General features: G+C 37.5%; 1 protein-coding gene across 4 annotated transcripts in view; it reads right to left on the bottom strand.

The window, feature by feature from the left end:
• Window positions 1–1,446: 1,446 nt before the first annotated feature.
• The window catches only part of XRCC5 (X-ray repair cross complementing 5), a 54,995-nt gene continuing 32,907 nt past the window's right edge, over window positions 1,447–23,534 (bottom strand). For 2 of the 4 annotated variants that reach the window (XM_076342887.1, XM_076342886.1), the window contains 6 exons: window positions 21,821–21,914; window positions 20,282–20,351; window positions 12,573–12,682; window positions 11,954–12,050; window positions 9,865–9,932; window positions 3,761–3,853 (listed from right to left, as the gene is read on the bottom strand). In XM_076342887.1, coding sequence (XP_076199002.1) covers window positions 3,761–3,853; window positions 9,865–9,932; window positions 11,954–12,050; window positions 12,573–12,682; window positions 20,282–20,351; window positions 21,821–21,914 — 532 coding nt within the window. Of the gene's footprint in view, window positions 2,975–3,760; window positions 3,854–9,301; window positions 9,383–9,864; window positions 9,933–11,953; window positions 12,051–12,572; window positions 12,683–20,281; window positions 20,352–21,820; window positions 21,915–23,534 lie in introns of those variants that run through there. The other 2 variants (XM_076342884.1, XM_076342885.1) reach the window with 2 other exon arrangements.

Below are 23,534 nucleotides of genomic sequence, written 5' to 3' on the forward strand. Positions count from 1 at the left end.
TCCTGGTATAATGCCTCTGGATACTTTCCACCTCCCAAAGTTCATGCTGCAAAGTATCTTTTCTAGTCCACATTCCTCTTCTAATTGAGGAAGAGAAGAAGGAAGAGCTGCAGACCAGGCAACACATGATATTGCTGATGTGACATGATGATTAGCTTGCTGGCTGGTACTCTCAACTGCCAGGCCAGCCAAAGAGGGAAAAAAGGCTGAACTTTTCATTCCTTTCCCTCTCACCTCTTCCAAGCATCAACTTTCACAAAAATCTTTTAAAACACAATGCTGAAATCACTGCCCTTCCATCAAAGCTGACTGATACTGCCCAATGAGTTAAAGAAATATCAGAGCAGTAGATTAACAGAAAGACACATACAACAATCATAAGCTTTGATCGCTCAGCAAACAAGGTTAACGAAGGTTACTGTCCCATATTATTAGCACCCAAAGAGCTTTGCAGAGAGGCATTCCTTCCAGGGGAAAAAAGAAAATAAATCAGTAACATATAACAAAATCACAGCCATTATCTTTTCCTTTTTTCAGACACTTTGATAATTTCTCTGGCAATGAAGTACAGGACAGGGGATGTTCTGCTGCTTACAAGAAAACAAATTTGCATGGCGTTTCCTGCATGTCTGCTTTTGAAGTGGAAGACTAACTGCTCTATTGCTTCCGAGGACTGGCTAGTATTGCAATTCAGAATGAGTATCCTCAATGTAATTAGTGAGTAACTAGGTCAGACTTTATAACTGAAAATGTGAGCTTAGACTAAGTGAAAGATCTCTTCCAGGCATTTAATGAGAACCTGAAAGCTGGCCCTTTGCCAAAGAACAAGTGTAAAATCAGGTTGCTATCTGATAGACTCAATAGCGTTACTATCACAAGCTTCTGATGACTGATACCCAGAAAGCTGGGCAGAATGAAAGACACTTTGCCTGCCTTCTAAAAATTTGCTTTCACTTGTTTTAACTATGAGTTATAAATTCCCATTCCCCTTTTCAGTACTAGCAACTCAGTTACCATACTGAGCCTAAATGTGCTGTACAGGTAACAAGAAGATCTACGAAATAATACTCCATGAACTATATGTTTATTGCTTTTAGAAGCTTTTTAGAAGCAATACTCTCTCAAAATGTGGTCAACTGGTTCAAAAGGAACAGAAAGCCCTAATCCTTATTTTGATTTGCAAAGTAATTCTATATCCTGTCTGGTCTTGACCAAGACTTCTCATCGTCTCTGCAAAATGGTAAAAAGTATTTTATTGGGGTGTTGTGAAGTTTAGAGTTTGTAAAGAATAGGACAAGTAGGACACTAGGCTTCTGTAGAGGGCTTTTGATATGTAGTGTTTGCATTGTATACCCAGAAAAGGGGCTTTTGATAGTCTCTCTTAGGTACTGCATAGGTAGTTAATAATCTGATTTTAGCAAACATGGTTCTGAAGAAGACAAAAGCAAATTTTTAAATATTTTATTAATCAAACAAATTAATAAAATGTAAAAAAAAACCCCAGCCAGTGTTATACTCTATAAATTGGCCTTAAAAGACATTCAAAACAATGGACTGACCAAATATTTCTTATTTACAGTTCAGAAAAATATCTTCTGGTGACACAAATGTTCTAAAGGTCTGGAAAGATCACTTACTCCCTGCCATCTGCATTTGAGAAACCCTTTCAAAGTCTGCATGAACTCAATCGCAACAGGATGTAAGAGAAGAGAGAGCAGGTTGCTGCATAGGGAGGTAGGGGCAAAAAGCAATTTCCACACAGAAGCTGTTGTTCAGTATAAAGTGCAGATATTCCAAAACATTTTTTAAGTACAGGTCATGATTTTTTTCTTTTTTATGATCTTAATACCATTTTGCACAGTATGTTTATACATTTGCAATAATGAAAGAACATTTTTTAAAGGAATGAATCTGGTTGTAACAAACAAGCATCTGTGAAGGTGTCATTAGCGTCTCTCCAGATCTGTAATCAAATTTGAGTATCTCTTTCTTTGACCAGTATTTGACCAGTTTGGATTGCTCTGTGTAAACAGTATTCCAGTTTGGTTACTAATGTTAACTATTATCAGTTATCTATCACAGGTACGCTGTCAGCGTACAGCTTTCAGGGATTCTTCTGCTCTGTGTTAGTAGTTATCTGCGGTGTATGAAATGGAGATATAACTGATTCATTCATCCTTTTAACATCAGGAGTATCTACAGTAACCGTACTAGTTAAAAGTCTAAAAAATGAAACAGGAAAATCTATAACAGAAAGAGACAGATACTGTTGAGCTGCTGCTGACAGGATAGAGAACCTGTAGTACAGAGATGACCATAATTACTGATTTGGGTACAATGTGGCAAAATCAGCACACTTGGCTTTGCTGTGTGCTTTAGATTCTGTTGTGTATTTCAAACCATTACTTTGTGACTCCTTGACCTAGAATTTTTTCCCATAAGCCTTTGTGGGTTTTTTTGCTCTGTTTTTTTAATAGGAAAAAAGAATGAAAATAGAGACTTTTTCCTTTCTGTAACAATGCCATGGAGTTACCTCCACTAAAGATTCAACATTACCTGGTAACCTCACTGTGACATTTCTATCTTCCTTCCCAGGCAACGTAACAAGAATTTCAGGCACCAGCACAAATTCTCATTAAATTTAGTAGTTTAGCTGAAAGCAATACCAAGGATAAGCTAGACCCAGTGTGCTAAAGGAGAAAAAAAAAAAGGGAAAAAAAAAAGAAGCCTTAAAGGTATCATTACTTCACAAATCCTTCAGATTATTTCAATCTTCTGTTCTAGTTTTGAGAAGTCAGATGACATTTATACCAACTGGAAATGTCTCTGGGACTTCTGCTCTCATTCGAGAAAATGAAGATGAATATACTGCCTTCTCATTAGCATCCTGTTTTGTGCCCCATCTCACAGGGAGATCTCTTCCAAAACTTTGCTTGTATAGTCACCATATATCACCCAGTCACATCATGTCCAGCTGCAAATAGAAGAAACAGATTTGGAAGAAGCAGCATTGAATTCAAGTTATTTCTTACATATGTTTAGCACTTAGAAAACGAAGCAAATTCGGAAATCCTTATCGTGTAACATAAATGGACTGCACAGAACTTAATACTAAGCTGCTATAAAGTAGAAAAACAAACCTAAAAATCTCATCTTCACATAATCATATGTGCAATTACAGATTTAAAGAAGTACAGTCCAAAAGTAGAAATCTGCCTGCTATTGAAGGTTCTTTAAAACTGTCTACACTATCAGCTTAAGCCTTGGAGACAGATTTGTAATGACTCAGCCTGTAAAAAATGACTAAAATATTTATTAAAAAACCTCTTGAAATCCTTGAATTTTAGCAAGCCTATATAGAGAAGGTTAATTGAGAAGATCAAAACATCTTTTTTAAAATGATTTTCAGTTTTCAACCCACATAAATAGCTGTTCTAGATCTACAAGCTTTGTTAAATGCTATTATACTGAATTATAACAATCTGCTATCAAATGAGCAGCCTCACTGGCTCTTTTGAAACACGCTAGAGGACACGTTTAACCTATGTAAACACCCGTGTAACTACATAACATAGTATTTGCCATCATGAAATTACACACCTGGTTATGTTTTACAATAGCAAATAAGTAATTTCACATGGCTCTTTTCTGACTCAATTCCTTACGTTTTTTCTAAGCCATGCACTCTAATCTACATCTTTAAGAAGCACTCGCTCTCTCTCACTACACCTTTCAGTTACAGATTAATTCTAAAGTCACATCATGTCTTTATGGTACTCACCAGATCATCAACATCACCACCTTCATCTGTGGGAGGCAGAGTTTCATTTTTCTTTTCTTTCGAAGCCAAGAACTGAAAACACAAATGTATTTCTATGATACTGACAAAACTCAGACTCTTAATGTTAAATGAACAGAACGTCTCCTTTGTATATCAAAACAAATCCACCTGTAATTAAAAATTACGAATGAAGTTTGTTCTGGTTTCCACCCTCCAAAATCATCATAAAGTACAGGAAATTTCATAAGACTTGCTTTTAAAGGATTTTATGGTGAAGTGTGTTGAATAACAGACAAAAGGATATGGTTCTTCAGACAACATACGGTTAAGCTGTAGAACACCCTGTAATAAGGACACTGCAAATATTAGTCCCCAGTCTCACGAGGAGTTGGGGAAAGTTCATAGAACAGAAATCCTTTGAAGTCTACTAAGTCCACAAAAACAACCTCAAGCACAGGAGGTACTTGAGACATCAGTGGCTGGAGCCTGGGACGGTACACTTTTCTCTACCCATCTGTTATTGTCCACTGTCAAACACGGGATTCTGGGCTAGATGGAAATTTTGTCCATTACAGTATGGCCATGTTTATGTTCTTAAAAAAGATAATTTTAAAACTAATATCGTGTGTAGCTACAAAATGCTAAAGGACAGCAAACCACCACCCCCCCGATATGAATACATACGTAAGCTGACCAATGGCTTCTTTAGCAAATTTCATAAGTACGACATTCTAGTTCTGTGTGGAACTTAGAAATTTCCCATTTAATTCAATTAACATTTAACAAGTGAACAAAGACATGAATTTTTAAAAACCCCTCAAACAGACAAGATGGTTAGAATGCCAGTCTTTAAAAATGGACAATTTATTATGTAAAATTCTATTGCTGTAGCTGCTGATACAACTCACCATATCCCCTTCACTTAAAGCATGGCATCCATAAATAGAAAATAAAGGTAAGTTGCTCAGATACTATAACAACTGAAATCAAACATACAGACAGTATCTGGAGTACAACCACCTCTGAATTATTTTTCTCTTAGCCTAACATAGTGAAAAAAATAATAATTTAGCTAGAATGGCAGAAAAAAAATACAAATACTTGACTTTTACTAAAAAATATCCAGTCGTCTACAAGTTTTAGTTATGGTCTCTTTACCAAAATAAATATACCTTACTATAAAATCATAATTTTTTTTTCTTATTAAAATGCACCAGAACAAGTATACAGAGCCAGGAACAACCCTGCCCCAGATAAAAAGATGTCTGTGAAAGCTGGGGAGGAAGAAAAGCCACATTCCATGACTTCGAGTTCCATCATCCTTAATTCATAAACAATTTCACTATGACTCTAGATGATGAAAGAGAACAGCTAGTTAGAAAATAACCACATTAAACAGGCTATAAATACCTGTTTAGAGTTAGGTAACTCTTGTGCAAACAGCTGGCTCCTGAAAGCAAGCTACTGTTTACCTGAGGACTTCAACCATAACAGCCATGGAGGTTGTGTAAAAGGTCATGAGATCCCTATCAGAGCACTACCAGTCTCTGAGACAATATACTTTGTGCTGGTTTTGGCTGGGGTAGAGTTAATTTTCTTCGTAGTAGCTAGTATGGGGCTATGTTTTGGATTTGTGCTGGAAACACTGTTGATAACACAGGGATGTTTTCATTACTGCTGAGCAGTGCTTACACAGAGTCAAGGCCTTTCTGCTTCTCACACCACCCCACCAGCGAGGAGGCTGGGGGGGCACAAGAAGTTGGGAGGAGACACGGCCGGGACAGCTGACCCCAACTGACCAAAGGGATATTCCACACCATATGATGTCATGCTCAGCATATAAAGCTTGGGGAAGAAGAAAGAAGGGGGGGACGTTCAGAGTGATGGTGTTTGTCTTCCCAAGTGACTGTTAAGTGTGGTGGAGCCCTGCTTTCCTGGAGATGGCTGAACACCTGCCTGCCGATGGGAAGTAGTGAATGAATTCCTTGTTTTGCTTTGCTTGCATGCACGGCTTTTGCTTTACCTATTAAACTGTCTGTATCTCAACCCACGAGTTTTCTCACTTTTACCCTTCTGATTTCTCTCCCCCATCCCATTGTGGGGGGAGTGAGCGAGCGGCTGCATGGTGCTTAGTTGCCATCTAGGGTTAAACCACCACATACTTGTACTGTAAAAAGCTTAAATATTATTTTACAGAAATAAAATGTTCTGATCCTTCTCTAGAGCAATAGTGACAGCTTTAGACAAAGAGTAAAACACTGAGAAGCTACCTGCTGCATCCCATTTGTGGGAAAGTACCAGATATCATATCCACTAGGATGAAAAGCAAATACATTGTTTTTGGTTGACACCGAAGACAGAGGATGTAGACAGCCTTTGCCTAGTTGTCTCAATACCCAAAGGTCAGACCTTTCCTACATCCTAAACAGCAACATCCAAGAGGAACGCAGAAAGCTTATTCCACAGACAACACTCATGTTTTAACATGCCGACTTCAACTTCTCATGTAGATTTTGTAGCTGCAAAAAAAATTAGAAGGTGACAGGGCCAGAAGGAATTAGAATTTCAAGATGCCGTATATTAGTGTATCTTTTTTGCTGGAAAAGTTTTCAATCTAGTAGTAATATAAAGCACATACTACGAAACTAAAAGCTAATGACATTGTCAGCTCTGAAAGGCTTTTTGTGCCAGATCAAATTTCAGTTTACACAGTTAGTTAAGAGTAAATGGTATTTCTGAAAGAAGCACATTTTTCAAAGTTTTCAAAATTAGCTTTCCCACACTAAATTAGGTAAAGCTAAAAGCTAAAGAAATGTATGATGAAGATTTGCAATAAATTGAAACCTGAAGTTTCCATCAAATGCTGAACATCCAAAACTGTTTTTTTCCCAAAACCTGTTTTACATTTATGCAAAAGCAAATTACATATAATAGTTGTGCTGAAATCCATTGTCTTCCCCAAAGCAACCAGAAAAAGCACTTGACATTTCTGCTCTTTTAACCTGTCATCCTCATGCTCTAAAAAGAGTATCTTCACTATTACAGAAAAAAACTCCAGCCTACCTAAAATAATTTTTCTCAGTGATAGGAAAATATGCATGGATAACCTAGCTCAACCAAAAAGAAAAAGAAAATTTTTACGTGTTACCTCTCTAATAAGCGGCCTTGTAAGTCTTCCTTTCTCCTTCAGACAGCAAGCCTATAAACCTGAAGTCTTATATCCAAAACAGTCCTGAAACTGCTATCAGCTAGCGATCTGCACATAAGAGAAAAGGCTTTTGTGTCACATAGGACCACACTGACAGCCAATCCCTTGACCTACATGCTTGCATGTGACCTATTACAGAGGTGAAGAAAACTTGCATCTTACTCTATTGTGTGATATTTTAAATGATCCAATATAACCTTTTAGTGAAGGGTATCACCTTCAGTATAGAAAACAAATGAACCATTTTTGCAATCTACTGTAGACCTAGGAAAATGCTGGCTTTGTATCACACAGGAAACCTGTGGCAGTGTTTAACTGGACCAAGGAGGACTAGATTTTAGATCAGCCCCATAACCTTAAGATAAAATTTTCTATCCCTGCAGATCTTACTCCAAGAAGATGCAGTCTTCCAGTTTCTTAAGTAAAAAGTCATGTAAACTCTCAATGACAAATCAGGGTTCTGGTTTTGGATCTGGAGAGTGTGTGGGGAGGTGGTTATCTAGTGAATAACTGGGATTGCCAACTGCCTAGTTAGCAAAGAGATGCAATCCATTTATTCTTAAAGTCAAGGTAACTGCCACGTTAGAGAAGTCTGTTGCAGAGCTGATTTCATGTCATCTCTCTTATTCCCTTGTTTTAAAGGGAAGTTATGGCTGTTGTAGGACCTTCAATCAATCACAAAATAATTTCCTGCATTGCAACACCTGGCTAACGGTAGGATGACATTAAACAAAAAAGTAATTTTGAAGTCAGTCTACAAATGCTTTGCTCCAGCTTAGCCTGACAGCTGTAAACATAGTCCTTGGTAGTCTATAATTTGTGCTGCATTCCTATGCAGGCACAGTATTTTTTAGCCACCACAAGCTCACAGTTAATACAACAGTATGCTGTAAGGTCTTCATGGCTAGTAGAGATTTCCTTAAGTAATAGTGGCTATTTCACACAGCATTAGCACATTTTGAGCGTCAACAGTAGTTTCAGACTAGAAAGGGAGGTTCTCAAGAAACATTGTCTTAGGAAATTTCCAATTAAATTCATAGCATTTGGAATATGTAACAAAAACTAATACTCTTTAAAACCACCACTGGGGAAAAAAGTTGCTCTATACAGTTATGTGTGATGAGAAACAGCCAGTAGGTCCTTCATGTCTAGAAAAAAACATCGTGTTCTGTCATTTTTACTCTGCACGTGTACTTAGCTTTCTGGACTCTTAGTTTGTTAGCTTTTCGTTTTTATGAGATCTCTGTGCCTTCTTCACCTTGAGGTAAATTGTTACAGATGAAAAAAGCAGTTTCTAAAATACAACCTTTTACCCACTCATTAATTCACTCATGGAGAACCTACTTCTACCCCCTTCTGGTTACTGCTAATGTAAGGCCTGGAAGTTGCGAAAATCAATGTGGCATCTTTTAGAAAAGCTGCTTCTCTGCAAAGTACTTAGTGATTTTAGCCACAGGTTTACCTTCAGGGGTCCATAACAAGGACCTTCTTTCCCCTAAACTATTTAAAATCATGGCTAGCAGCCTGATGCAAGAATGCCTGTCTTATCCTCTCCACACAAATACAATTTTTGACAGCAACTCTGAATTCTGCTTTCTTTCAAACAGAAGGCACTGTTCTGCCTGTTAGAATTCACTCCTTTGTAACTGTGTGCCATGGTTTGACCCCAGCCAGCAACTAAGCACCACGCAGCCGCTCGCTCACTCCCCCCACAATGGGATGGGGGAGAGAATCAGAAGGGTAAAAGTGAGAAAACTCGTGGGTTGAGATACAGACAGTTTAATCAGTAAAGCAAAAGCCGTGCATGCAAGCAAAGCAAAACAAGGAATTCATTCACTACTTCCCATCGGCAGGCAGGTGTTCAGCCATCTCCAGGAAAGCAGGGCTTCATCACGCGTAACGGTTACTTGGGAAGACAAACGCCATCACTCTGAACATCCCGCCCTTCCTTCTTCTTCCCTCAGCTTTATATGCTGAGCATGACATCATATGGTGTGGGATATCCCTTTGGTCAGTTGGGGTCAGCTGTCCCGGCTGTGTCTCCTCCCGACTTCTTGTGCACCCCCAGCCTCCTCGCTGGTGGGGTGGTGTGAGAAGCAGAAAAGGCCTTGACTCTGTGTCAGCACTGCTCAGCAGTAACTAAAACATCCCTGTGTTATCAACACTGTTTCCAGCACAAACCCAAAACATAGCCCCATACTAGCTACTGTGAAGAAAATTAACTCTACCCCAGCCAAAACCAGCACACTGTGACATCCTTCATTCATCACTGCAGTTACTGAAGTGTTATATTTCTGTAGAAAGAATACCTGCAAATACTCCAAAACTTTTGTTTCCAAAAGGATCTAATATGATCACCAGCATCATCTATGATGTCCATCAATCCACAAGAGCTGCATAAAGTGGAAAATACTGATATCATTGCCTATATGGTGAAAACTAGCCATAACAACTTTATATTGCTAGGGTTCACAATGCCTTTAGACAAAAAAGTATCCTGATTTTTGTACTCGTGTGATAACAGATCACAGTTCTTTCTATGAAGTTCAAATAGTGATCCTGCATACACAAATAGTCTATTGCTATTCCACTAAACTGAGTTCCTGAAGTTCCTATTCTTTGTAGAGCATATTTTCAGATAACGATGTCAATACATGCTACTTTCTAAAGACCAATTAAAGCAAATGTTGTGGTACATGCTAGTCAATTATTTTTGCTCTGAATTGGGGCAATTTCAATTGTGTGGCAAAAGGACACTCTTCTTCCTTCATATGAATCCTATTTAATTCATCTAAAGATTTATCCACATAAGAAAGAATCTTCTGTTCCACAGCACGGGCTCTATACAAATAGATGCTCATTAAAAAAACGATACCTTTTCAGCCTCTTCACTAGTCACCAAACTTCCCTCTGCTTCATCTTTAGTGATCAAAGAAATTCTGTCTAAAAAAAATAAGAGATATAAAAATATCATTAGAAGGCTTCCCAAAAAATGCACTTAACGTTAGAAATGAAAAAAGTCTTCCAACTTCTGAATGTGTCATCATCACCAGCAAAAAATAAAAAAATATTGCTCAAAGGAAAATGTGACTTGCATAAATGAGTCAACTATGATATAAAAATAAATTAATGAGCATATTCATAAGCTTGTGGAAGTATCCATTTAGGAAACCGCTAATATTATGACAATCAAACTAATGAGACACTGAAATCATAGATCACAGATGAAATGCTGAAAATCTATCAGAAATTACGCTTTTAGTCATTCACAGCATGCTCTTCAGTCTTTTCTTAATAGCCTTATAAAAATTAACTCCTAACACACAAGCACTTATGCTGTGATTACCTACAGTCTGACTACCAAAGTGCTGGTCCTGCCCCCACTTTGCTCCTTTGTTGTGCCAGCACCACCTTCCTGTGCAGCGACCCCAGAAAAAAAAATTAAAAATCTCAATTACTTTTTACCCCAATAGTTTTTCCAGTCTAGCTCATCACTTGGCTACACGAATGCTTATGCCTGAATAAAGAAGCTGTGGGTATGAGAGCAAAGAACCATAGATCCATACAGGTTTCAGCAGCAGCACAAGTGTAATGCCACCTTAACGTGCCCATAGAACTACATGGCAGGGTTTCATGAGATAAGTGAACTTGTGAAAAAGATCTGCATTGCTCCTGAGCCACTAACTCATTAACTCACACCCATCCTCTTTTGGTGATTGCAGTTGCTCATGAAAAGGCCCAACGCATGCCACATACGTTAGAAAAGAGTAGATGGTTCATGTGGCAAGAAGCAGGGAAAACAGGACTTCTGCTTTGTTAGCAGCAAGCGAAAAGCAATTTCAGCTACCTAGTGAGAGCAACTAGATTATGCATAAAGCACCATGATTATTTTATCTTCTCACAAGAAGATAATCTATTTTGTATTAAAATATCATCTCTGTATTTGTAATTTTTTTTTCTCAAAAATATACTCCAGTTTGTTAAAAAATCTGATTTGTACCAGCTAAAAATTATTAAAACAGTATTCTGGCATGGCTTTGGAAGATCCAAGTTTCCTACTTTCAAAATTTGATGTTTTTTTTGTTTTGTTTTGGAGGTTTTTTTTCAAATTTCTTCAGAGAAGGTCCCCTACAATACTACTGAATATAATATTCTTTCAGTGTTGTCTTGTGCTGTTGTTTTGGGTTGCTAAACAACTTGCCATCTTGTATTTTGAAAAAGTTGGACAAAGTAGACATTACAGAGTGTCTGGAGTTTGCCACTTTGAAAGGCGCTATACAAAAGCGTATCATTGCATTTTATAGCATGCACCCTTAAGAGATACAGCTGGGCATTTAACAGATTTTCTTAGCACTGGTTCCAATTAAAAACAAGAGTATGACGTAAATGATTTTTTTTAGTCCACCATGTTTTGTATTTGTGAAAAATGTTCCTTTATTTATCACTTGCGTAGTCTCTGAATGTCTTTTGGAATTGCACTGCCTTGTATCTCCCAGTTTAATCACAGGTAGGTGTCATACTACCACATATTCTGTCCTTCAGGTTGCTTAAACACAAAATGATCAGTGACATATTTCAATGCTATCTATGCCTTTTTTGAAGCTTAATTTGGAAGAATCTTTTTATATCTCTGCTGCATGAGTTTTTTCCACTTACTCTGAAATTCAGCTGAAATCGTATCTTCTTCTCATTGCCCTGTAACATTTAATTTGTGTCTCCTCTTCCACAATTAATTTACCATTTCAACAAGACTTGGCAAGGCATTATGGATATTGCTGATATGAAACTATTAGTGCAAAAAAGGAAGTTGCAACGTGAAAGATTTTTTTTTTAAACAAGCTGCACGAATGAACCATATCAAAATGCTGCTCTGTGGTTAGTTTAAGTGTCCCATTGCTAACAAAGTTTTCTCTTGCATAATGGAAAATACAACAAACTTTTTTTTTTTTTAAATGCCATCCTACCTTGTATCATGATCTCCCAGAAATCAGCTAAGGCTTTATCTTCCACCTTTGATTTCAGGGCCTGCAGAAAATCATTAAAGCACTGCACCTTGGACAACTGAAAAAAATAACAGCAATGACAACAGAGAAATATTAAAGTAGCCTACTAAAGAGCACTGCAAACAATTCTTCATGAAGTCACCTAACATTGTGAACACAAAAGTGACTACAGATTTTGGTTTTTATCTCTACTAAACCCAAGAGTTCTAAGGAATGGTGAGCCACAAAAACTGCCTTTCAGAAAGCTAGAAAGACTTTCTTGTAACTAGCTTTATTTAAGAAGAAGTTTGTAGGATTGCTTATTTTTCTTTTACAAGCATCAGGTCACAGGCCTCGTGTTTTTATGTTTAAAAGAAAACAAACAACAGCAAATAATACCAGAGAAGCTAGTCCCCATTCCAGTAAGAATAAAGAAACATAAAATGCAAATATATTTCTAAACTTTCAAACAGGATAACAGATTTTAATCTATGAATCAATTCTTTTTGCTGTAGCAAGAAATTATCAAGTCTCTAATACAGGAAACAGGCCCATCATGTCTTGAATTTGAAAGAGATGAGTTTTCACATATTAACATTACCTTAATGGCCTCCTCTCTGAAAACACTGATACAACTGATCCCTTTCATGTAGTACTGTGAATCTTTATTTTCCAGGAACTGATCAATGCGGTTTATCAACTGCTGACTCACTGAAAGACAAGGAGAAATAAATGAAAGAATGCACACTTTCAAGGCAAAAAAATATTTTTCCTTTACATCTCTCTTCTTCTATTCCACAGGCATCAAAAGAGTTAGTCATACCCATACCACCTCAAGCTACTTGTGTCGATAATTGTTATCTAAGCTACTGACAATTACTTCAGCCTCTCTGGAAAAGCTAGATATACTAGAAAGAAACCCAAGCATGGCCAAGGCAAAAGTCTTTCCCTGAAAGCCAAGAAAAAAAGCACTGGCCTAGCTTGTTTGATAGAAAGTAAAACCAGAACATTCGGGATCTTAAAGCTGAGGGAGTTTATGTTCTACAGCGCAAAGCATATCCCCTAAACATCCTTTGAAATACATGCATATTTCAATAAAAGCATTAAATTTACAATGAAGGTGTAACAATGTCAAAACAACAGCTGTAGGGTGATTGGAGTTAAAAGACTACCTTGTTGTTATTGACGTTAGAGTATATCTTGTCTCTGTACAGGTAGTTTGATGATTTTTCATCGGGGCAATGCTATTTGTGATTATGGAGATAAGCATTATAAACTGTGCACGCCTGACAGAGAGAAGCAGAGGCAAACAGTGAGACTTGTACCAACAAGAAGGGGAACACCAGTTTCATCCTCACTGTTGAGCTCCTAAAAGGTAGGTAGCTGTAAAACACTGCAAACGTGACAAGTGAAAATGTCATCAAGAGCTCTGAAAGCCCAACTAAATTCTGCTGGATTTTAGTACTTTATTTTCTTCATGTTTAATTACAGGTGAGGAACTGTCCAATTTTACCCTCTGGTAGACACCTCATCCTGGGAAAAGACAGGTGTGAAGAGCATACAACAGTGATCTATAAACTCAGAAGCACTGTGAACAGGATGAATAGGGAGCGATAGTCCACTGCCTCTCTCAAAACAAGAGCAAACTTGAACAAATTCTTAGAATTCTTAAGAGACGAACTCTATCAAGAGAGATTAAAGATGATGTTGCCATTGAGGAAGAAAATGCAGAAAAGCATTCTGGACAAGTCACAGGATCTGCCTGTCCTGTTCTTGTACTGTTAAAGACAGGTAACTGGATTACCTTTAGCCTGACCTATAGCCCTTTTTCTATTCAGATGTTATGGGCATACATGTTACTGCAACTATTTCAGCCATGGAAACATCAACATAGAAAATCATCTGCCAGAGCGATGGAAGAGACAAGGATAAGTAACCACACCAAGCAGCAGACATTGTTTAAATACTGTATTCCACTCTCCTCACTATAAGCATACACAGCGCTAGCTGTTGTATTCATGTTCTATAAAATGCCTAACTGAACTGAATCTGAAGGATAGCATCTCTGAAAAGAGTGAAACAAGACACGTTTGATGTTCTCCCACTAGCTTTTGACTCTACAGAGTTTCTAGAAAAGGAGGCGGATAATGGTTCTGTCCAACAGCAGCTATCACACAAGAAAGTGTGCTAAAGTGCCTACTGCTCCAGAGGTGATCAGCTCACTCTTTTTATTTATTTTACCAGTAGCTGACAAACTAAATTGAAGAAGTCTCACTACTTAAGCTCCCCAAGTCAAGTCAGTCCATTTTTTTCATGGTTAACGATTTCCTCATTAAATGTTCTAATTTCTTACGAATTGCACTAATAAAAGCAAGTCCTGCTGGTGTTTTCAGTGGTGGTGGTGGTGGTTATTTTAAATGCTGCCTTTTCACTGATGTGTTAAATTAAAACCCCAGGCACTACGAAGGTGCAATGAAAGTCTTTATTGTCAGAATGATTCCAGCATACTGTTTGAATGATCAGACACTCTACTACTTCTTTTGCATTTAATTTTTTTAAAATCCTTTTCTATTTGATTGCACTGGCAGGCATCAGAAGACTTTTTCTTGCTACTGACCGTGAGCTGCGTCCTTTTGAAATCTGTTGTAAGGAAGCAAAAGAACCCTACAATGTTTTACTAGGCACTGAAAGACCATAATATACGCAGGAAACAGGTTACATGGCAACAATATTTTAAGTCAGATTCTTCTAACATCTTGAAACAGCTTGGCTAAAATTGGGTCTGTCCATTGGATCTCCCTTAAACGACAGGCCAATGATTGATGAATCTAAAATAGATAAAATTCCTGTGTTCTGATTAGACTACCAAATTACTTCAGGGGGCCAAAGACAATACCAGAGATGGTAGGTAATGATTATAACTGGAAGTTCTCCTAAGTGGACTCTGTTCCTTTACACTTCCAGGTCTGAGAACTTTGTTGATTTCCTGCTGCCTGTCATCTGCCTTTGCATTAGTGTGAATCTTTGGGTTTGGGTGCTGCAAAAAATAAATCTCCCTGTTTTTGGAGAAAGGCATGTTCTGCATAAAGATGTCTATCTAACTAAGCTGTGAATATTAGCATTAACTCTGATGCGTCCCAGACAAATCTCAGGCATTGGGGTTTGGAAGACCAGGTCCTAGAGTTACAAACTGACAGCCTATTCAGGCCACTACTGTGTAGCAACAACTTTTTTTTCTTCTCTCCCAACTTCCCTCACCCCCACACACACATTTAAGGAAGTGAACTAACGAAATTCTGTATTTTGCATAAACTGGAATTCCAGCACTCCTAATAACCATCATGTTCTGCAGATCATCCCAAGAAATTTTAATCTTCTGCTTCCCTCTTCTATTATACCTGATTGGTTAGATAACAAACATAGTGATTAAAGGCCGGAGAACTACAGGTTAAAAAAAAAAAAATAAAATCTTTGATTAGGAGATCTTTTAGTTCTAACAGAATTTAATCCCTTCCCCACTGGCATTCAGATACATTCCCTACTCTAAAATATGTTCACCATTTTCTTGTGAAATATGCCATGAACAATTATATTCACTTGTTATCCCTGAATAGTTACAGTACAAAAGTGTAGTTATATTTTCATGTTTGTTCAGTTCAGTCCTTGGTCTTGATTATTATGCCAACAGATTACATCATAATAATAGATAAGGCTATATTATAGTCCAAGTTCCAATTCCTTAGGGATTACCCCTCCCCCCTAAAAAATTAATCAGGTTAAAAAAAAATAGCTCTTTCTGTAGACAAAAGACTCCTGTTGTTACCAATCTTTTGATTTATCCACTGGTGGTGGTAATGATTTGTGTTAATGGACAGTGCTTAAAGTAAATCACTGACAAATCAGTTAAACCACCTGATAATAAATTTTAAACTACTGCTCAGTAAGTATCATCTTTTTGTAACTGAAAAGAAGAAAGAGATTATAAACAGAAAACCATCCTAATTTTTTAAGGACTTCCTCCATCTTTAAGCCAAGAAATAAGAATTTTAAGATCAAGAGCTGTTGAACTACTCCAGTGTCCTATGACGTGCTGTTCAATTTTGAAATGGTCTCCCTAAATGGCCTGTGGGTATAGATCAGAATGATTTAGGCTGGATGTCTGAAGGACATCCGGTCCAAATCCCCACTCAAACCAGGGTCACTGTGGATCAGGTGGCTCAATGTTCCCCTGACTTGAGTTCCAAGTAGTTCCAAAGATGGAGAGTCTTCAAGTTCTCTGGGCCCTTCTTTCCGTGTTTGACTACCATCATTGTGATTTTTTTTTTTTCCCCTCCCCATAACATCTAATCCAAATTCTGTTTGTTGCAACTCAGAGCTTTGCATCTCACCCAATCGCTATGCCCTTCAAAGACGAATCTAGCTTCATCTTCTCTAAAGCAGACATACAGGAAACTTCAAAGTGATTTTATATACTCAAGTATTTGGTTTGCAAATAATCTTCCAATGACTGAATCATTTTCACCAAACCAGTCATTGCATTTGGCCTGCCTAGCAGTAGAGCATGAATAGTCCCCAAAATACACAAAAACATCCAGTAAAATGAAAATGCAGACAAACTGCAAAGACATGCCAACAAAAAGTGAAAGTAAATACTAGGGTTTTTTAAAAAATTATCTTGGGTCTAGAAAAGTAGTTAGCTATACACATTTCTACAGAAAATCTTGCAATAAAATATCATTCTTGCAACTGCCTAATAAATTCCCATTGCAAATCTCTTATACACAAATCTTGTATGGATACAAAGCATCCAGTGCAAAACCAGTGTTTTACATTTTACTTAAGAAGCTATCTACATGCCATGGCAAGAGTGTGACACCTCAGGCCCAACAGAATATTTGCTGAAATCTACACATGCAGTTACTGACTCTTTGAACTTTATTTTTCTAGAAATGCCTAGGAATGAAAATATTAACAAATTTGCTATAAACATAAGAGTGAGCATTTGATACAATTTGTCTCTGGACATTTTTTCTTATGTCCATAAACGATATAGTTGTCATTGCAGATTTCTCTCTTCACTGACAATCAGTAAAATAAACAAAGCTCAACTACCGGACTTCAGACATCAAGTTCTCAGATAGAAGTCCTATAAGATGCAATGAAATCTGGCCTATAAACTTGCACAGAAAACTTACAAATCAAAGAAAATACTATACATGTGCCAGTATCTTTTTTACCCCCCATTAAGCCATCCTATCTTCTACAGAAGCATATGAAAATACAACACCCCATATCAGACACCTTCTGCTCTCCAGAAATGCAGACATGGATGGAAACCTGTAAATAGTCAAACAGGATGAACTGGTAGTCATGTGGCTACTCCTTTGGCATTACAAAGATGGCAAGCACTCACAGCATTTGAGAATCTTCTTTGCAGCCACAGCAATGAAGAAATTCATTGTGCACCCTTGGGAGTAATGATTAGATTCCACTCAGGCAAACTCATCTATTTTATTTGCATTCATTGACAAAAATGTCAGAAGCTGTTATCAGAAGACTGCTCTTTGTGATGACTGTGCACTTGTAACCTGCCCAAAATAAGACCTGCATAAAATGACATCTCTCTGGCCATGAATGCAAACAAGAAAGTAAAGATATCTGGAGGGGAAACACAACGCTAGTTACATGAGCAATCAAAATTAACCAGTAAGTTGACACCCTCACACACAACTCATCACGTAAGCCGTAAGTGGGTCCCTACTGTAATACACTACACAGATGTCAATTAAAAACAAAGTTGATTGCTGTTTCAGGAATTGAGCTGCCAGTCTCAGAAAGCCTATCCCTAAGGCCCTTTGAAACTCTAAGATTTTCGGGGGGGGAATTATTCACACATTAGTGACCCAGTTCTCACTAACAGCGAATGCAGTGTTTCTCCTGCTCTGGTCTGCCGTGGGACCCAGCATTCAGACATGGGCTGTCTAACTTGCACATAGGCTTCTGCTATGAACGGCACAAACCCTGATCATCAAATCCCAGTGAGGCCACCGCAGGAGATGCATTGGTACTCATTTTCGACGATAAATATACTGTCAGGACTTCCTACAAGCTGTTTAAAAAAATAATTAAAAAAAATTCCCTTGCCGTACTTTGGTCTTGATAACTTTATAATTTTGGTGAGAGACTTGCTGTGGACTAAAGAGGATGTGTGCTATTAACCTGCAGCTCAATTAAAAAGCCACTGACACTGTACTGTCAGTATTTAAAGTACAACTCTTCCTACTGCTACAACTTCTCTATCCACCAAAAAAATCCACCCCCAAGCAAACAGTTGAAAGCCCTTTCTCCTCCCTACAGAGGGACTCTGTTGCTATTTTGTGGGGAGGGGAGGAAGAAGGAATTGTTGCCTTTTTTAAACAGAGAATGTAGGCTCTATTCAGTTTGGAAGACTACACTCTTTTTATAAAAGAAAGAAGCAAAACAGGATGCAACCTAATAGTTGTCCTGTCTGCATCCTGACACATATAATGTAATTAGGTTTTTTTTTTCCTCCAATAAACTATTTGAATGCCACAGATTATCCATTCCTGCAAAGACACTTTACATTTCACATGTTCTAGCAGAGGAAAAAAGTTTCATCACTAAATAGGATACAAAATTATACTAAAAAAACCCCTTAGAACCACTGAATAGTTTTAAGGCAGAATTTACCATTTACATAACCAGAATGCAATACAGCAAGCCATTAAAAACATGCCTGTAATGTTTTATGTATTAAGCTACCTAAAAGACTCTAAAGCAGAAAAAAGATTATGTAGAAGAAAAAAAATAATATGCAGAGCATTTTTTTATTTATAGTGGCTTCTGACTGCATTACATTCTGCCTAACTACACCTTATAATTACAGAGCAGATCACATATAAAATAGAAGCAGATTGCTCAAAATTTCAGAAGCCATCCAAACGTGTACTGCAGTTATCTCCAGCACAGCTACCAAGTGAACATATTTAAGCACTCTTTAGTTAAACTGTCTTCAAGGGTAATCACTATACTTATTTCTGCCTTAAAGCTTTCCTACATGATAAAATTAATTACTGTAACAAAGCAGTCAACTGTTTCACAGTTTCTGTATTCTAATATATCGTACAATGCTTTTTTACTGCATCTTAATATATCTGAGATTTGAGAACACAATTCCAAATATTTTTTCAATAAACAATTTCTTCTGGATCTAATGCAAAATCCATGTAAAAAGCTGGCCAGCTGTCTTATAGGTCTGGAAATTCTGGAGAGAAATAGCTATATAGGCTTTAACAGGCTGTATCACAAATCAATATACTACTCAACACCCTCCTCAAACTATGTCCAAAAGGACCAAAGGCCTTGTTGAAATACCCAGCACCTCACTTCAGCACCTCTGCAAATCTTTTTCTTTGAAAAGAACTGCTACATTAGTGGCTATTTGGCAGATGAGGTTATCTTGCCACAACCTTCAAATCACCCTTTAAAAGAAAAAAGGACCCCATCCATCTTGTGCATTCTTTTTAGGATACCTTTGGATTACATATATCTCTGTATAGTTACTCCAGTAGGGAAATACCATACAAACAAATTATAATTCCTTTGCATTTTCAGACTTAGGGCATGCAAGACATTGTCCGACCTGTGCTTTGTATTCTTCCTCGCCTCTACATCAAAACCCTGTCTTGCTGTACGCTGAAAACAGATTTGGTGCACACAGATCCTGCTTTCACCTTTAAGAGTCACATACTACCTGCTTATTACACCCTAAATTCACCCATGCTTTCTTTTGCTCACAACAAGCAGTAAGAAACAATCTTTGCATGTAAAGATTTAAATCCCAGGCATCAGATTCTTATTTCTTCATAGAACAGAGTAAGTAGACAGTAGAAGACAGGTTTCTCACACCGCACGCAGCCAGCATCCCTCCACTTCAAGACAGAAAGATCCCATGAAGCCAGGTAAGAAGCTGACACCCAGTTTGAATGAGGCAGTCAGTCAGTACCACGGGATCTTCAGCCAGAAACACCTGAAGAGTTGCTCAGATGCCTCAATGTAGCTGTCTAGTGCCATCTTACACAAACACAGGTATCTGAGACTTTCAAATGGGGAAGGCAAATATTGACATGGGAATTACGAGTGACACCTTTCTTTGCTGAGTGGCACTAGAGCCACTCACTCCAGAGCATCTCACATAGCACTAGAAACTTATGTTTAGACAAATGGATTGCATTTACTGAACCCTGAAGATGCTACTAAATATAATTAAGATAGATAAAAGTCATTTACCGTCTTTGAAGTCAGCATTTTTCTGCCTCACCAGAATTCTGAAATCTTCTGCTGGGTTAACACTGCCAACCTACAAAAGGTCCAAAAATGATACAATCGTCTGCCAATATCCATCTCTCTATTTTTGCAAGGCAACAAGAATCTTTAAATTTCTGTTTATTTTAATATGGAAACAGAAGCTCTACAATTCTCTGCATGCGGACTCATAAAATGAAAGTCTTACAATGTGTTTTAATGCACAGTACTCCTAGCAAAGGTTAGTGATGACATGAGCAAGATGAACTTAGACTTACTATGCTGCACTCTTATAAGCCAACCATATTCTCTGGGGTTTAGAGGTCAGAAGCACAGTAATTCAGGCTATCTGCTAGTTCAGCTTTGAGACTTTCTGTAGCACAGACGTCTCACTAATCTTGACAGACGCTTAATGAGGAATGGGAGCTCCCAGGCATGTGGGTACAGAATCATTGGTTTGTCACTCCAATAGGAAGCTCAAAATTAAAAGTTTGCACTCAATTCATCTACCCTTTCTGGCCCAGTCTGACATCTTAAAGCTGAAGCTCTAAATGGGCATACAAGCATGGAAACCTTTCAAAGGAACTAAAACCAGGTCAAATATTAACAAACATCTACTGAAAAACGAATGCAATAACTTTAGAAAAAAAAAATTACATTGCTTAACATGTCCTTTCAGGAATCAAAATTCTCCTAAGTTTATTTGAAAATTTTATGCTTTGCTGTCAAAATAATTGTTCGATCTTTCAATAAGCTTGCTTGGTCTCTTCCTGTTTCTTTCAAATCTGGCAATGCCACTTTCCAAGAAAAATCAGAAGTGTATATTAGAAGCACAAAATATTTAAATCTTTTTAGATTTTAAATCTTTCTAAAAATCTCAGTCATGCATTTTAAAAAACAACCTTAAAGGATACTTTGAAAACAAGTGAAATTAACCTCAATTAACATTAAATCACCTTTTTTCCTGTAATTCGAAAAAATAAAATAAAGGAAGGTGCACAGTTATGATACAGGCTTCATCTACCTATGTACACAATATCTGGAATTAAGTTACACATTTAACCTATCAGGAAGATGAAGTCAAATTTGCGATTTAGAACCCCAACCGATGCAGTGAACAGTCTCTAAAATCACAGCAACACCTTTGATTAAATATACAGAGGCAAATTCCACGTTGCAGATGATATGAAAGAGAGCAAGAACAAAATTCAGCCACTGGACCCCAAATCTGAGATTGTTGTCTTCCGATCCTCAGGCTTGCCCTTTAGAGTTCTAGACACCGGGGGAGAATTTTGCCCTAAAATATCCAAGACTGATGGAAACTTGTGCTAACATACACCTAAGGGCAGAGGAAGTTGTCTTTACAATCTCTAGCAGAGAGTCTCAAATCTACAAGTAGACAATACTTCAGTCATGTTTCAGCAAGAAACCGTCCTTTTATCAGGAATTCTGTATATTCACTATAATACACTTAGAGAAATTAATCTTCCCCTTTAATAATCAGATTTGTAAAAATATGCTTACAGAGGTGACATTGCCTTCAGCAAGTTTTATGATGCTAAAGCTACCTTCCTCATCGTCAATTTTTGGTTTCTTAGGGTTGGGTCCATCTTCACTGCTGCAAATGAGAAGGACAAAAATGAAGATAAACACTTAAAGTAAACTGTCCTGCCTACTAAGTAGGGAGTCAGCAAATTAATGAAATATACACTGAACACTGGACAGAAGTTGATTATACAACTGTTCCCAAATTAACACTAAACCATGCCTCATTTTTCCCCACAGGCTGCATGAAGCAGACAGTAGAGACAGAGATCAAACTTTATCTTAGCATAAAGCAAAGGCACCGCTTGTTGAAGCTGCGAGATTATTCATGCTTATTTCAGGAGTGAATTTACTCATACACATCTTCTCCACCTTTCTAAATACATAATATCTCCAGTCACTTTATTTGGAACCTGTATATTGAGTTAACCTTGATAATTTACAGTGTATTACATGACGTTTGGTATTCTCACCAGATGTTCTTAACATGAAATGGCAATGAAACTTAACATTTAAGTAAGAAATTCATTTACTCTTCAAAAATTACCTGCTAGTTCCTGTCTTGGAATTGATAGCTACTACAAATCTGCTTACACAGTGGCTTTTGAGTCTAATGACCCATATTCTCCATCAGCACACAAGAGCTTTATAAACTTCCACTTACAGCAGTCAAAAACTGCTAGACAAACCCCAATTAAGTATGTAAGAACTCTCTTAGGACATTTTAAGCTACATCTCAAAATGCTTTCAAAAGACTGTTATTTTTAAAAAGCTACTTGTAATTTTAGGCTACTTTCTAGCTTTGCCCTCACAGGTAGCATATACCAAGGTGTACATTCAAACCAGAAACTTAATTGTAACGTGCCAAACTTCAGAGCACATCTTGGCAACAGAAGAAAATCCAGCTAATCACAAAAGGGGAAGAAAATCAGACACTGTGTTCTGTGTCACTTAATGTGACAGGCTACTGACACGGAAGAATCGATTTCAGTTTAAGAATGACTGAAAGCTACTCAGCGATCTAAACGGCAGTATTTGTGTTCAAGGAATCCCAAAATAAAGAAAGAAGTTTTTCTTAAAAATTTTACCACTGCAGTGAAAAGAAGAAACTGCTTGACGATGTAGGGACAAAGCCAGAGATCCTGGACTAGGTGCTGTTTTGCATTCTACAAGGTTAGAACTGATTTTAAAAATTGCATTGCGTGTTACAGAAGCAATCAACTATTAGAAAGAACTTGTACAGTCTTCCTTTTTACCTTCTATAGAACATACTTCCCCTATTTTACAATCAGTGTCTATCCCACTTTGTTTCAGTAGTCTTCTCTGTCCTTTACTTAATTTTGTCACTAGTGAAATGAAATCCCTTCTCCTCAGCACCTTCTGTCATCCAACATAACCTTACTTATCAATCTAGGAGAAATGATGACTTTGGTTATGCCTCAGGACAAGGATAGGATACCTTGCTTCATTCTCAACTCTGCTGACTTTCTGGCTGACCTTGAAGAAGTTGCTTGATTGTTTTGGACAGCCGATATGCCTGCCTGTAAAATGGAAAAACTGATACTTATCTAACACCAGTGAGTTTAGAACTTCTACTTGAACCAAAATTCTTGTACATTGTTGTGGTTTGATGAAAGGTGCAAAGAACAACGAAAACTCTCTTCTAGAATATTTTTCTCTAAAGGTGTTTTCC

This window comes from Aptenodytes patagonicus, chromosome 6 (genome assembly GCF_965638725.1).
Source record: "Aptenodytes patagonicus chromosome 6, bAptPat1.pri.cur, whole genome shotgun sequence".
Classification (NCBI taxonomy): domain Eukaryota; kingdom Metazoa; phylum Chordata; class Aves; order Sphenisciformes; family Spheniscidae; genus Aptenodytes; species Aptenodytes patagonicus.